At 46.5% G+C, this 14,452-nt stretch overlaps 1 protein-coding gene across 1 annotated transcript in view; it reads right to left on the reverse strand.

Annotated features, from left to right (window-relative positions):
- Positions 1 to 684: 684 nt before the first annotated feature.
- Positions 685 to 14,452, reverse strand: part of ston2 (stonin 2) — a 35,954-nt gene continuing 22,186 nt past the window's right edge. The window contains 4 exon segments of the mRNA XM_048228452.1: positions 685 to 2,276; positions 5,212 to 5,414; positions 7,574 to 8,892; positions 8,894 to 9,452. Of these exon segments, the coding sequence (XP_048084409.1) occupies positions 2,214 to 2,276; positions 5,212 to 5,414; positions 7,574 to 8,892; positions 8,894 to 9,452 (2,144 nt within the window). The 3' untranslated portion in view covers positions 685 to 2,213.

Genomic DNA, 14,452 nt, shown 5'->3' on the forward strand with positions numbered 1-14,452 from the left:
CTTTGCCAGCTTTGTGAGTAGGTGGGCTGCGAACCAGTTCGAAGTCAAAAGATTGGATCAGGGCCATAAAGTCTGCTGAGCCTGGGGAGTCTAAGTGGATGTTCATATCGCCGAGGACGAGTAGCGGACAGTCGTGCTCAGGCATATCAATATGACTCACATATTCTTAAACAGCTCATCTTCAACTCATCTGCTTCACTCTCTTGAGTGGCAAAGGAGCATGGAATGAGTATCCTCACTGAAGAGGGCATGATATTAGCCCACATCATGCATAAAAAATAGAAAGACACATTATCATGTGCACAACAGTATGGAAGCTAAAAAAATACATTCAGCAAAAAATGTTTAATTCTCTAGACTGAGCTCACTCATTTGAAGGAGCCTACCTTATATTTAAAAAAGCGGCCACATGTGGTAGAACATGGTACTACAAGAAAGCCGGCTCAACGCTAGTGGCTTTGTTTGCTAACTTCTGTGGATATCTGGACAACACAGAGCTTACGTGTTTTTGACATTACGTCAAAACAGTTGTTTCTGTCATTTCCAGTTATTTCTATGTCACTTTCGTTTTAAACAAAAAATGCATACATGTATTACACTTCATATATTAATTTGTTACACGTAGGCCTATTTGTCATGTGCAGGCAGGAGCTTCAAATATGACACAACACAAATGGGTGCTTGGCTAAAGACACCATATTTATTATTAAACCATGTGGTTCTGATAGTTATGGACCATGAGTCAGTCAGTTCATGCTAGTTTACTGGAATCTGATTTGCTGTATTTACACGTCATTGTCTGGGGGGAAAAATATCTATAGGATACATAGGCGTTTATGACACGGTGACAATGAAATTCATACGGGTACCATAAGGGTAACATTTGTTTCATAAATTACTTTCATATCTAAAAACACATACAGATGGTAGGGTAGTCAGACATGTACAGCCACTTGCACTTTGCACACTTTTTTTTTTTTCTTGGAAAATTCAGAGCAACTCTGTTTCTTCTGTTAGTAGTAGAAATGCACACTCAATATCACATGGAGACAGACAATGTTTAGAGTACAAACACCATTCAGTAGTTTTAAAAAATGCCCAGTGAAACAAGAAATGTAGCAACATCATCTACGTACGAGCAGAAATACCCATTTCATATTCTCTAAATCGCCATCACTTTTCACTCGGGGCTCTTTAACATGGTCAATTCAAGGTGTATTATATCCAAAAACAACGAGATGACAGAAATATGAGCAGCATCCTTTTTGCATGTAACCACTTAAATGTTTTTCTTCCAATAGACATGTCAATCAGTGACATTTCAGTGTTTTCAGATTTTTGTCAATTAAAAAAAAGTGTTTTAAAAGAAGTTAAAATTTAGAATTACATACTAAAATATTAAGGCTTTCCCAAAATTGAAATTCAAGTGAGACCCAACTATTTTGCAGTCCTTTACCAGGATTACTGTAGCACTGTTTTAGCAATAAATACCCAGAACACAGACTATGGGTAAACAAGGTGCTTAAGAGTAATGTAGTTTTTGCAGGAGATAATAGCCAACACCAGAGACCAGATAAAACAGAAAGAAAACATACTTATTTACAGTAACACATATGTATCACTGTTTCCATGCTAGCTCGTCCCCAAATTTAAAATTAAGAGCACTTTTTCACCCATACTTGATACTTGAATGTTTGAATTTTCCAAATGCCAACCTCATAAATACATCACAGTGGGCTGAAAACGCGAGTTAACGAGTTATCTACCGACTACTCTATTTCATCACTCCAATGTTCAAACCTGTTGGACAGGGAGGGACCCAAACAGACTCATGTATAACCAACGAGTCCACCCACAGACTCACCTAATCATTTGGGTTATAAGAATAAAAAACTCAAAACAAAACATAAGGGAAGAAAAGACCTGCGTTAACCATTCAGAGCTGCTCAGATACTGAGGAGTTGTGTCCAAGCTCGAGCGTCCATGTTGTTGATCAAGCCGGCCAGGTTTACGTCTCAATCCATGCTTACATGCCCCCGCCTGCCCCTGCCTGGGCCTTGGCCCTGTATGGATCTCCAGTTCGTATCGTAGCAGTTTGTCCCGGGTCACGCCACATCCCTGTGTCTTCAAAGTGCATCTTGCGAGCGAGTCCGTGGGGGAGGGCAGGGCGGACCCGCAGGGCGGACCCGAGACGACGGGTCGTCCCGGTCCCCTCACTGATGGGCGCACTTCCCGGGCTGGTCACCCTCAGGGCTCCCCTTCTGCTCTATGGCAACCTGGAGGACAGCAATTAGAAAGGAAACTTACGCCAGTGATTTTTTTCTTTTATCCTGTGTTTACGTTTACGTATTATTTTAATTCACAGATTCATATAATTAAAGTAACTCAACTGAACAATCATATTGCTCATGGCTAAATAGAATGAATGACAATGATTTTATTTGTCAAATTGATTATTAAGGGAAATAAAAATCTGCTATCTAAGATATCTCACCAAAATCAGAAGAGAAGGACGAACAACCAACTGACATACACAACTGGGGTGCGTTTCCCAAAACCATATAGTTGCTAACCTGTTAGCAACTTTGTTGGTTGGCATGGCAATGGGAAATAGCAACTATGGTTTTGGGAGATGCACCGCTGAATATCAGTGGCTAGAAGTACTCCAACTGCTCCCTTTCCCTGCCACACTACATAATGTACCCCGATAACGACGTGCCTGTAGTTACCACGTTCAGTCAGTAGAGGGCACTCTCATCCCACAAACACACATGTAAACCACTGTGATGCTCCTCCTCATACTGCGTGGGAGGTGTTTTTTTTTGGTTTTTTTTAAGTATATTTTTTGGGCTTTTTGCCTTTATTCGGATAGGACAGTGAAGATAGACAGGAAGTGAGTGGGAGAGAGATATGGGGTGGGATCGGGACATGACCGCAGGCCGGACTCGAACCTGGGTCCCCATGGGCACTTGAACCCGTACATGGTATAGCCTATTGCACCACAGAGCCCCCCATGGGAGGTGTTTTTTAAGCATCTTCACGCTCTCTCCTGTTAACATATGTGTGAACCAGTGGCCAGTGGAATGGACTTCATCCTGACCTGCTGTGAGCGAATGTGATGCGTGTGGCCAGGATCCAAGTGTGTCAGCAGCATCTCTATCTACCGTACTGTATGTGTCCAGACGCTAGCCTGATGTCTAAGAGGCTAATTGGCTCAGTATGATCAACACGCTAGTAGCTGTTTGACACCCGGTCAGGAGGACCAAGAGTGAGGTCATCCGGCTGATCCACAGGCAATCTGCCCTTTCTTTCTCTCTGTCTCTCTCTCTCTCTCTCTGTCTCTCTCTCTCTCATCTGAAGACTTACACTAGACCACCACCTGTTCTTTCGCTAGGCTAAGCTTGCTGGCCCAGGATTAAGGAGGAAACTCTAGAGCCTGATCTCTCCCCCATCAAATGTCCCTAACCAACAACATGTCACCAACATGTCACCACTCCAGGCTCAAGTCCTGATGAACCCCAACAACCCATTACTACTGCATCCACACCAAAGGCCCAGACTAACAATATATCAGTAACTCCTATTGACAGCCTGTGAATATGACAGGCCTCCACTAAATCAGAGCTCCCTGCCAGAGAGCTTTGCAGGTGGCAATCCAACTGTCCTCCTGTGCACCAAATGTTGCTGTCTATTAGCTAGAGCTAGAAATAAGCTAGGCAAGCTAGCCTACGAATGGCAACCTTTGCTCCACCATAACTTTTTGTGAAAGAGTATCCAAATTGCATTATCTTGGTGTTCATGCCTGTTCTGGATTCTGGATTCTGGATTTGTTCAAAAGTCTCAGGCAAAGTCAGTAGTCAGTGAGAAATCTCTTTGTTGACGGTACTGGAGACCTCCGCCGTGTTGCTAGCTAACAAGCGCAGTCTAAAGACACAGGGAAAAGGCACACTTCTTATAGAGCTTGTCAAAGCTTACATCTTCATTTGTGGTATGTCAATCATTCAATGACCACATCACCCAACTCGTCAACATTGAACACAAGGCTGTATCCCTTAACCACATCGGCATCTGTGGCCTTTCTTCAAACTGACCTAAGGGCTTTAAATTAAAGGAGAGGGCGCCAGTCGAATGACAGCTCCCTGTCAAAGCCCACTCTATCTCTACAAAAACAGCACGTATCCCCATCACACCTTGGAAAAGGAACGCCACAGATGTTGGCCACATATCATCATCTCAATTTCTGTCCACTAATACATTTCTATGAATAACTTGCTCACAAACAAAACCAAAAGTGTGCATGAGTAAAATACAGACAGCACACATATATGGTCTTCGCTCATGGGTTAAAACATTATCCATTGGCCATACTGCACATTTGCTCTGCTTTCATCTGCTACAGGACATTGGAGACTTGGAGACATCTACAGTATTTGGATCAAAGATTCTAGAACAGAGCTCTGTTCTAGAATCTTTGATTTGGATTCATATCTACTTTTCCTTTTTGTTCTCTCTTTTCTATTCTTTCTGTTTATTTTCTTTTTCTTTCTTTTCTTCTTATTATATGTGGCACTTGTACATGTGAGGGATTGGGTTTATTTTTCAGTCTGATGTATAATGACCTATTCAACAGATAGAATTGATGCTAATGTAACACTTGGTGGGCTGATGTAGGCCGTATAGGCCATTTGCTCACTATTGTCTGATGCATTAATAGGAAGGACTGACTGATTGCTGGACCCAGCACCTAAAAAATAACGTAAAAAAATGTGTAGATATCGGTGCACTTCATTCATTGATTAAAATGTTATCCTACAGTACATGCCTATCCTGTGCATATTGAACATATGAGCATGCACACACACACACACACACGGTTCATGACCTTGGTAAAAGTGCTGACCTGTTTCCAAATGCCAGTGTCACTAGGCCCTTCTAATGTAACCAAATGAGAGCTTCTGTTTTGAAAACACACTTTTGCAACTTCAGCCATTACTGAGTGATGATTGTTTGTGTGTGTGTGTTGGCATGCAAAACTCTCTCACACACACACACACACACACACAAACAAAAAACTTGCCATCACATAAGCATGTATTTATGTACAAGTACTACATGTGTGCACATATGCACATACTACATGCACACGCACACACACACACACACACACACACACACACACACACACACACACATACATAGAGAGAGCATTACCTTGTAGGAGAAGTGTGACCTGTAGGTGATCCACTTCTTGATGTCGGGCTTGTCCTCGATGGACAGGGAGCGTACAGTGGCCTTGGAGGCACATGTGGCCGGCATGTCGAACTCCACCTCGATCTGGCAGTGGAAGTGCTGGGGCACCTCCCAGTCGGAGCCAAGCTCCAGGTGGCAGAAGAATGTGTGAGGGTGGCCCAGCGCTGCACAGCAATACACACACACGCACGCACAAACACACGCATGCACGCACGCACGCACGCACACACACACACACACACACACACAAACAGGACACACACACACACACACACACAACAACACACATACACACAGGGCACAAGTCAGTGAGAGGTCACATCAAGGTCTGCAAGTGCTGCAAAGTGTCTGAGTGTGAGTATGTGTGCTTGCATGTTTAGCGGGTGTATGCAGGTACGGCTGAGTGGGTATATATATGTGGTGTGTGTGTATGTGTGTGTGTATGTGTGTGTGTGTGTGTGTGTGTGTGTGTGTGTGTGTGTTTTGTACGTATATGTATGTCCATGTGAGCATGCATGAGTGCATAAGTCCATCATAGTGACTGCCCTTGACTCCCAGGTCAAGGCCATTAGATTACCTCATATGTGTCCAATGAGACAACAACAGAGATACATAGGAGAGAGAGAGAGAGAGAGAGAGAGAGAGACGGATAGACAGTTAAAGGACAAAAAGAGAGAGTGAGAGTGAAAGACACTGCCCCAGTAGTGTTTGGTGTGTGTGTGGAAGGGGGGCCTCGGTGTCCACAAAAGAATAAGTGAGGCGCTACATGGCGGACCTAATGAATGCTGACAGCCAGAGCTTTGTGCGGCCAATCAGACGCGTTGCCAGGAAACCCCTGCCGTTGCGATATTGAAAGGCCCCGGGGCTATTGCCCATTGACAGAGACATACCAGCGCAGGCCACGTGAAAGCAGCCGGCCGCTAGGGTAGGAGAATAGCCCGGCGCGGCCCGCGGATAAAGGCCTCGTTCCATATCACTGCACATGTCCCGGTCACCAAAAACGCAAACACAGAGTTGGGGGGGGGGAGAAAAGAGTGGGCATCCCATTGCTAGACTGGAGCTTTGTTGAGAGATGTCCCTTCACATGCCAATTTCCTCTCTCGTCTGGTTATTGACAAAAGCCTTTTTTTAGGCAGGAGATGGTTAAAGGAATTTCCACATTCTACATAACCTGGAACACTCTGCTTTAGAACTAGCTTCAGTAGTACTTCACATACTACACGACTGCTTTAGAACTAGCTTCAGTAGTACTTCACATCCTAAACAACTGCTTTAGAACTAGCTTCAGTAGTACTTCACATCCTAAACAACTGCTTTAGAACTAGCTTCAGTAGTACTTCACATACTACACGACTGCTTTAGAACTAGCTTCAGTAGTACTTCACATACTATATGACTGCTTTAGAATTAGCTTCAGTAGTACTTCACGTACACGACTGCTTTAGAACTAGCTTCAGTAGTACTTCACGTACACGACTGCTTTAGAACTAGCTTCAGTAGTAGCTTCAGTATTATTTCAATTACGACTGCTTTAGAACTTAGCTTCAGTAGTACTTCACGTACACGACTGCTTTAGAACTAGCTTCAGTAGTACTTCACATACTACGACTGCTTTAGAACTAGCTTCAGTAGTACTTCACAACATACACGACTGCTTTAGAACTAGCTTCAGTAGTACTTCACATCCTATAAGACTGCTTTAGAACACTGCTTTAGAACTAGCTTCAGTAGTACTTCACATCCTTTAGAACTAGCTTCAGTAGTACTTCACATACTACGACTGCTTTAGAACTAGCTTCAGTAGTACTTCACAACATACACGACTGCTTTAGAACTAGCTTCAGTAGTACTTCACAACATACACGACTGCTTTAGAATTAGCTTCAGTAGTACTTCACATCCTATAAGACTGCTTTAGAACACTGCTTTAGAACTAGCTTCAGTAGTACTCACATAATACAATGACTTTAGAACTAGCTTCAGTAGTACTTCACATACTATACGACTGCTTTAGAACCAGCTTCAGTAGTACTTCACATCCTACACAACTGTAACACAGCACACAGCACTAAACTTTTTAATCAGAAACGGGGTCAAAACACAACTGTAATCAAGTTCATGGGCAAACTTTGTATGTGTCCATTTTCCCTGCAGGGGATTTTATTTTCTGATGTGGTGATATTTCAGCACTCTTACACAATATTACAACAGTATGTTGCAATGCTGAAAAAGTCAGAGAAATGCACTATCCTACAGCTTCCCAATGATGTGCTAAGAGGTACCGATTGCTCGATAAACAGGTAAACAGGCTGGGATGTCATACCTGAGTTTTTGTCCGGCAGACGACTGATCCTCCATACCACTGAAGAGAAGGCCTGCTCATACTTGGCAGTTCCCAAGGTAACTCGCATGGCCGGTTCTGAGCCCGACGTGCTGGTGGACCCGAAGCTGGCTCCTTTGTTGAAGCGAGCCTTGAGAGACTTCTCTCCCGTCACGCTCTCCCTGCGGAAATTCTTGGCCCAGAGCTCGGGGATGGGGTAGCGGATCATGACGTTCTCACACGGGATTAACGTGAGCGGGTCCCGGTTGGAGGAGAAGCCGGTGGACATCACCAGCCACGACTGCAGCTCCACCTCGGCGCCCCGGACGCTGGCTACCGTCCGCACCGTGAAGGGCAGCGTCTTCTCGGCGAACGCCGTGCGAAAACGCAACAGTTCGAAGCGCCGCCCGATCGGAGGGTTGAAAGCTATGGCACGTGACTGGGTGAAGTCCTGCTGGTCGACGGACTGATGTAGTTGGCACTCTCGGACGCGTATCCAGCGCGTTGTGGTGTTGGGGATGATGTCGTGCCTCGACACCACCTCCTTGCCCTTCACCAGCACGTCGTTGAGCCCCAAGCGGCAGGCCGGGGAACCGGACACGAAGACCAACATGTTGACCCGGGTCAGAACCAGATGCTCCAATATCCGACAGTCCCCTTTGGCCACCACCCCGTAGAACTCATCTTGGACCTCCACCGCCACTTCCTCGTCTGAGTAGCTGACGGGCGTGCTCGGAGGACCTGCATCGGTGGTCAGCCCCACTAGTCGCTCCTGCAGTGCGTGTCTGAAACTCAGGAAGTCCTCGTAGTTCTTGGTCCCCAGTTTCACCAGCTGTTCCCTAAAGGGCAGGTGCACCACCGACACCTTGGGCTGGATCTTGCGCTTCTCCTTGTACACCACATGGTCAATGCTGAGGGTGTGCACGCGTCCGTTTTCCTCGTAGTTCTGCAGCTTGTGTTCGGACAGCTCGTGGTTAGCGGTCAGCTGGAACACCTTGAACGGCTTCTCCAGGCCCTTCTCGTAGAAGAACTTGAGGGTCCCCGAGTCGCTCAAGCGGACGAAGATGGGGCCCCAGTGGCGAGACGACATGATGTTCTTCTTCTCGGGGATGCGGAGGAGCATGGGCCAGCCGTCCTGCGCGAGCATGTGACCCGGCGTGTACGCCGTCTCCTCCTCGTCCTCCGTCACGTCGGCCAAGTCGTCGGGCAGCGTGGGACTGCCGCACTCGTCAGGGTCGGCGATCTGAAGGTTCCTGAGAGTGTCTAGGCCGTCTCTGGAGGAATCTTGACCCAGACCCTCGCCTCTTGCTGCCGGACTCAGCCACGGCGGACGACAGCAAGATGAACTCGCCCTGCAGGTCAGAGTCGGTGGACTGGAAGAACGGCGAGCTGTAGGAGAGCGACGCGGGACTGTCCAGGAAGGAGCCATTGCTCTGCGAGTGTTTCACTTCCTGTTGGTCGAAGAAGGAGCTGAAGGGGTTGATGGAGGAGGGCTGGATGTTGGAGAACTCCTTGTCGAAGAAAGGGTTCTTCTTGCTGTAGCTCGTCGGGCTGTGGATCAGCGGACTGTCCAGCACGAAGGCCGGGTTGGTCCCATCCGGAGTCAGGTCCAGAAGATGACGCTCGTCTCTTCTCTGGTTCTGGTCAAGAGACACGATCAGGTTGCTGTTTGAGTCCTGAAGGGCCGAGCGGTTCAGGTTATCCAGGTTCATCTGGGTCGGCCGGTTCGGCGGCTGGAACACAGGCTCCTCGTCATCGTCGAAGGTGACCCAGCTGGCAAACCGGGTGTTGGTGTTTGTTTGGCTGTCTGTGTGCTTGTTGTTGGATGTCCAGTTGAAGGAATCCATGGCTACTCCCTCATCTTCCTGGAAGACAGATGAACCTGCCAACAAATAAACAAGCCCTGTTATTTAAATATAGCTGAAAAGATTAGAAGGTCTTCAGCTTGTTTCAGTCATGAGGGTAAATGTTTTGCATTTTGACTTGCTCAGCTTTCTCAGAGCAAAGGAATTGTGTCTTTTAGTTGTTCTGTGGTTACTCTCGGACACACACACACACACACACACACACACACACACACACACACACACACACACACACACACACACAACTTTCTCAGAGGAAAGGAAATGTGTCACAACCACAGAGTTTCTCATTCCGTATTTATTGTTTCGACTGGTCTTACAAACACGTTTTGAGATGAAAGCCCGAGGACAAAGCGAAGAGAAAGGTCAATCAGGGTAAAGGAGGAAGATTCCAGAGAAAGAGGCTAAGATGCCGTCATGCATTCTCACGAAACCCAAACATCACTCACTGCTTTTACTGACAGTGATTCGCACAAGCCTGAGCAAGTTCAGGATGGGTAGACATAAACATCGCCATTTAACAACAGGGTTGTCTCACCAAAAACGTACACAATCACACACTGCTACCTCCACCACTCTCCCTACTTCTCTCCCTCTTTCTCTCTTTCTCTATCTCTCTCACACACATACACACACACACACACACACACACACACACACACACACACACACACACACAGTGCACACCAAGTACCATGTGATCACAGTCTACAGGATTTTGGTTTCATTACCAAAAGAAACTGCTGAGTCAAGATCCTCCTTTTCCTTAGCTACCGTAATCTGCATTGGGGGCACCTATACTCGCTCACGGTGGCTGGCTAGAGTAACACAATCACAGCCCGCTCCCGAGAGACGCAGCAGCAAACCTCCCTCCCCCGTCTCGTCTAATGAGGCTCTTTTGTTTGTCAACATGTCAAGTGGAAAAACGGCCCTTTTTCCAAAGCTCCCTTTGTATCCCAGAGTTTCTTTTGATTCAGGGCTGACCTAAAACAATCCACAACAATCCACTGGCTGAAACAAAAGGTGTTAGAAAAGTACACTCCGGACAAATCCCAAGGTCTGAACGCCGTCAGAGCCAAACAAAGCCCGAAATGCAAACATCAATCGCCTTCTTTGTGAGTCCTTGTGCCTTTGTCTGGTCTCAGATGCAGCGAAACTCAGCCTCGGTCTCCCTTTTTATGCCACTACTCTGAAAGCATCTGCCTGCAGCCAAATTGCAGACAAGGGAGGGGGGTCACCTGTTGCTAGGCACCAGGACTCTCTACCTTAAACCCACTTCTGCTACTGAAGAAGTAAGGAATTAAAATGAACTTCTTTCTCTCTACATAGAACCAGACACACACACTGTGACAAACTAACAACAGCAGAGTTACACAGTGTGCAATGAGAGCAGCTGCTCTCTGAATACATATACACATATCAAAACATTAAATTCATACTATAGATAAATATACTAAAATACAACCACTGAATTTTGACTGGAACATGCAGTTAAGTGTTTTCTTTTCAAAGAAAAACTAGGTTACAGTTACAGTTGGGATTTGCAATTAGTGCTTCACTAAGGCTGAAGATTAACGGTATCTTCTTAGGTGTGCTGCAGTCAATCTGTGCAAGACTGAACACAGCACAGGCTGCAAAGAATGCCACACTGCCTCTGACGGTGCACTTGATATAACTGAACCTAAACCAACACCATCTGTGCAATGGCAGGTGACATCTGGGGAGAATCTCGCACTTTCCAAACAAAACATAAAAGATTTTTGCTAATATGTTTATACTTGTTCTATTGAGTACAAAGTTCCTCTGTATCTGCTAAACTATATCACTAGACAGCTGCTGTTGTGTTTCCCGTAACAAGACTGAGTAGGGGAGACTAAGAAGAGTGTCCTTGACCACCAAAGGTGGAGGGGAGACGAAATGCAGAGTTCAGCACATCATGTAAAACCCACGGAGTGTCAAAGGTACGTCCACAACAAGTCTCCTCACGTTGCAGGACGAAACCTAACCAAAATGGACGAGGGGGTGGGGAGGGGGGTTGAATTTCCCAAAAAGGGAGAAACCTGTCAAGATCTCTTTCAGAGGAAGGGAACACAGGAGTGCTTGAAAAGTTTGAAAGGTTCAGCTTTGACTCAGACAGAAGTCGTGTTTGGCTGGAGCTTGTGGGTAAGGAATGGGGATCTTTACAACGAGAGAGCTGAAGGCTGAGCACCCCGTGAAAGGCAAGTGACTGTTGCTAAGCGCTAGCTTATCGGAGCATTCTTGCCACGGCAACAATGAATTACAACCAAGCCTGGCCACAAGGAACTTAATCAGCAGCACCATACAGAGGAGAAAGCCTGTAAAACCTCACTCTCAAACACACACACACACACACACACACACAGACAAGTTTCTAATTTCTCTCTACTACACAGTCTCTCCCTCTCCTCTCTCTAGATGCCTCTCGTGTTCCACTTTGTAGAATTAGTTTGACAGTTGGGAGGGAGCTTAGCGTTGGATGTAGTAGTGTATTAGAACCCCCTGTACATTACGTTGACCTATGAGCACAACCTTCAAAGAGCTACATGGACTCAATGATCCATTATGTGACACTATGGCAAAGGTAGCCAGGTCCCATTTAAGGTTGGAATAAGGCACAGGAGCCCTGACACAACCCTCACAGTATCACACACATACACACATACACAGAGAGGCACACACACACACACACACAACCCTGACACAACCCTCACGGTATCACACACATACACACATACACAGAGAGACACACACACACACACACAACCCTGACACAACCCTCACAGTATCACAAGCTAGGTGTGTATGTGTGTGTTTGAGTGTGCATGCTGGTGTTTAAAGCATTGTAAAACAAACCTGACCTACTGATGCATAAACCCATTATACAGTATAGAAAACACACACACACACACACACACACACACACACGCACACACACACAAAGACGAACACCTACACTAACATAGCCACACACACACACACCCCGACACAGACATGCAAACACATAAGCACACACAGACTGTGACAGACACACACACACACACACACACATTCACACACACACATTCACACACACACACTTACCAAAATGCAAGACACCACTGACAAAAGGCCACTTGCACCAACAGGTACTCTTTTGAAAACAAAACAACCCCAGCAGAACCCAAGGACAGCTCCCCCCCACTGCTAGCAGCCCAGCAGCACCCAAGGACAGCACTCCCCCCCCCCCCCACACACACACTGCTAGCAGCCCAGCAGCACCCAAGGACAGCTCTCACCCGCATGGACAAACTCAACTCACCGGTGAAGCCACAGCCGAGGTCCAGAAGCCAGGAGACCGGCCAGAGAGTGAGTGAATGTGTGTGAGTGTGTGTGTGTGTGTGTGAGAGAGAGAGGGAGGGAGGGAGAGGGAGCGTGAGTAAGAAGGCTTAATCTAGTGGCGTGTTGGCCTCTGATCCGTGGCGTTAGCATTAGCGGTTAGCGTCCACGTGACTGCCAGCCTTGCTGCTGCCTACATACTTCAGGAGAGGCGTGTAGGTGCCTGTCTGATTGCCGGTCGGATCGCCGTAGTTACAGGAAAGAGGCCAGTCCTCAGGCAGGTAGGTAACACTCGACACAACGCCCTTTGCATATTAGCCACACCTTCACCAAACACAGGGATGACACATGCCCTTTGATGAATGATTAACACTTGGAACTCTGGAGCTATCATGAAAGGCAGTAATTTTGACATTATTGCCATCAGAGTTCTTGGACCAACAAATGATAACAATTTAATAGCCCCCTACACTGGATGGAGTCCATGTATCCATTTGACTGGGTTCAGTGTTGAGGAATATAAGGAGTGGCCTCTGGCTAACTTTATTCATCAAGCAGAACAAAGATCCTGAATGCAAAATAATTATTTTGTACACATATGCACAACTAAAATCAAAGACTGCAATGACAGGTGTTTTCAGCAGTTCAGTTTCAGCAGTTCAGCAGGTATTTTGCTGTCTCACCTTTCTCCCATTATCTGTTTATCAGTCTATTTTCATATCTCATGTTCTGTATCTTTCTGTCTCTTCTTTGTCTTAACCTCCCTCTCTCTCTATCTCTGCCCTTCTCTCTCTTTCTCTCTCTCTTCCTCTCTGTTTCTCTATCTACTACACTTCTCTCTCTCTCTTTCTTTCTATCTTCTACACTTCTTACCTCTCTCTCTCTTTCCCTCTTTGTCTGTCTTCTACGCTGCTTCTCTCTCTCTCTCTCTCTCTCTCTCTCTCTCCCCCCTCTCCCCTGGCCGACAGGCAGAGACTGCTCAGAGAGAGATTACTCTGCAAACACCAGCATATCCATCTAAGAATGGCGTGGGTGGGTGGCAGACAGGAGCCTTGACAAAAACACACTCACAGCTTCTTGAGCCAACTTGCTATCACACACTGCTTAGGCTCCATCTAACACACACACACACACACACACACACACACACACAGAGACACACACAGACAGACAGACACACACACACACACAGAGACACACACAGACACACATACACACACACAGATACAGAGACAGAGACACATACACACACACACACACACACACACACACACACACACACACACACACACACACACACACACAAGCATGCACAAACACTCGAACACACACACATACATAAGCATGCACACACACACACACACACATAAGCACACCCACACACACGCAGCCTGAGGCTGAGGGCCACGATGAGGGAATCCTTCACTCTTTCTGCACAACGTAGCTTAGCGTAGCAGGGGGCCTTTACTAATGGGGTTAAACATGTGGTCAATCAACACAGCGGGGTCAACGGGTCTCAGACAGATTTAGGACCCAAATCAGCTTAACCCCCCCAATCAGGAGCCAGGTCCCCCTGAAGAGGAGAAGTGTCAATGAAAGGATATTTAGCTCCAGTGTGCATGCGTGTGTATGCATGCCGACGGCTGTAAGCTCACGCTAAAGGGTTCCTTTATGCTCCATG

The sequence above is a fragment of the Alosa alosa genome, chromosome 19 (assembly GCF_017589495.1).
Source record: "Alosa alosa isolate M-15738 ecotype Scorff River chromosome 19, AALO_Geno_1.1, whole genome shotgun sequence".
Taxonomy (NCBI): domain Eukaryota; kingdom Metazoa; phylum Chordata; class Actinopteri; order Clupeiformes; family Clupeidae; genus Alosa; species Alosa alosa.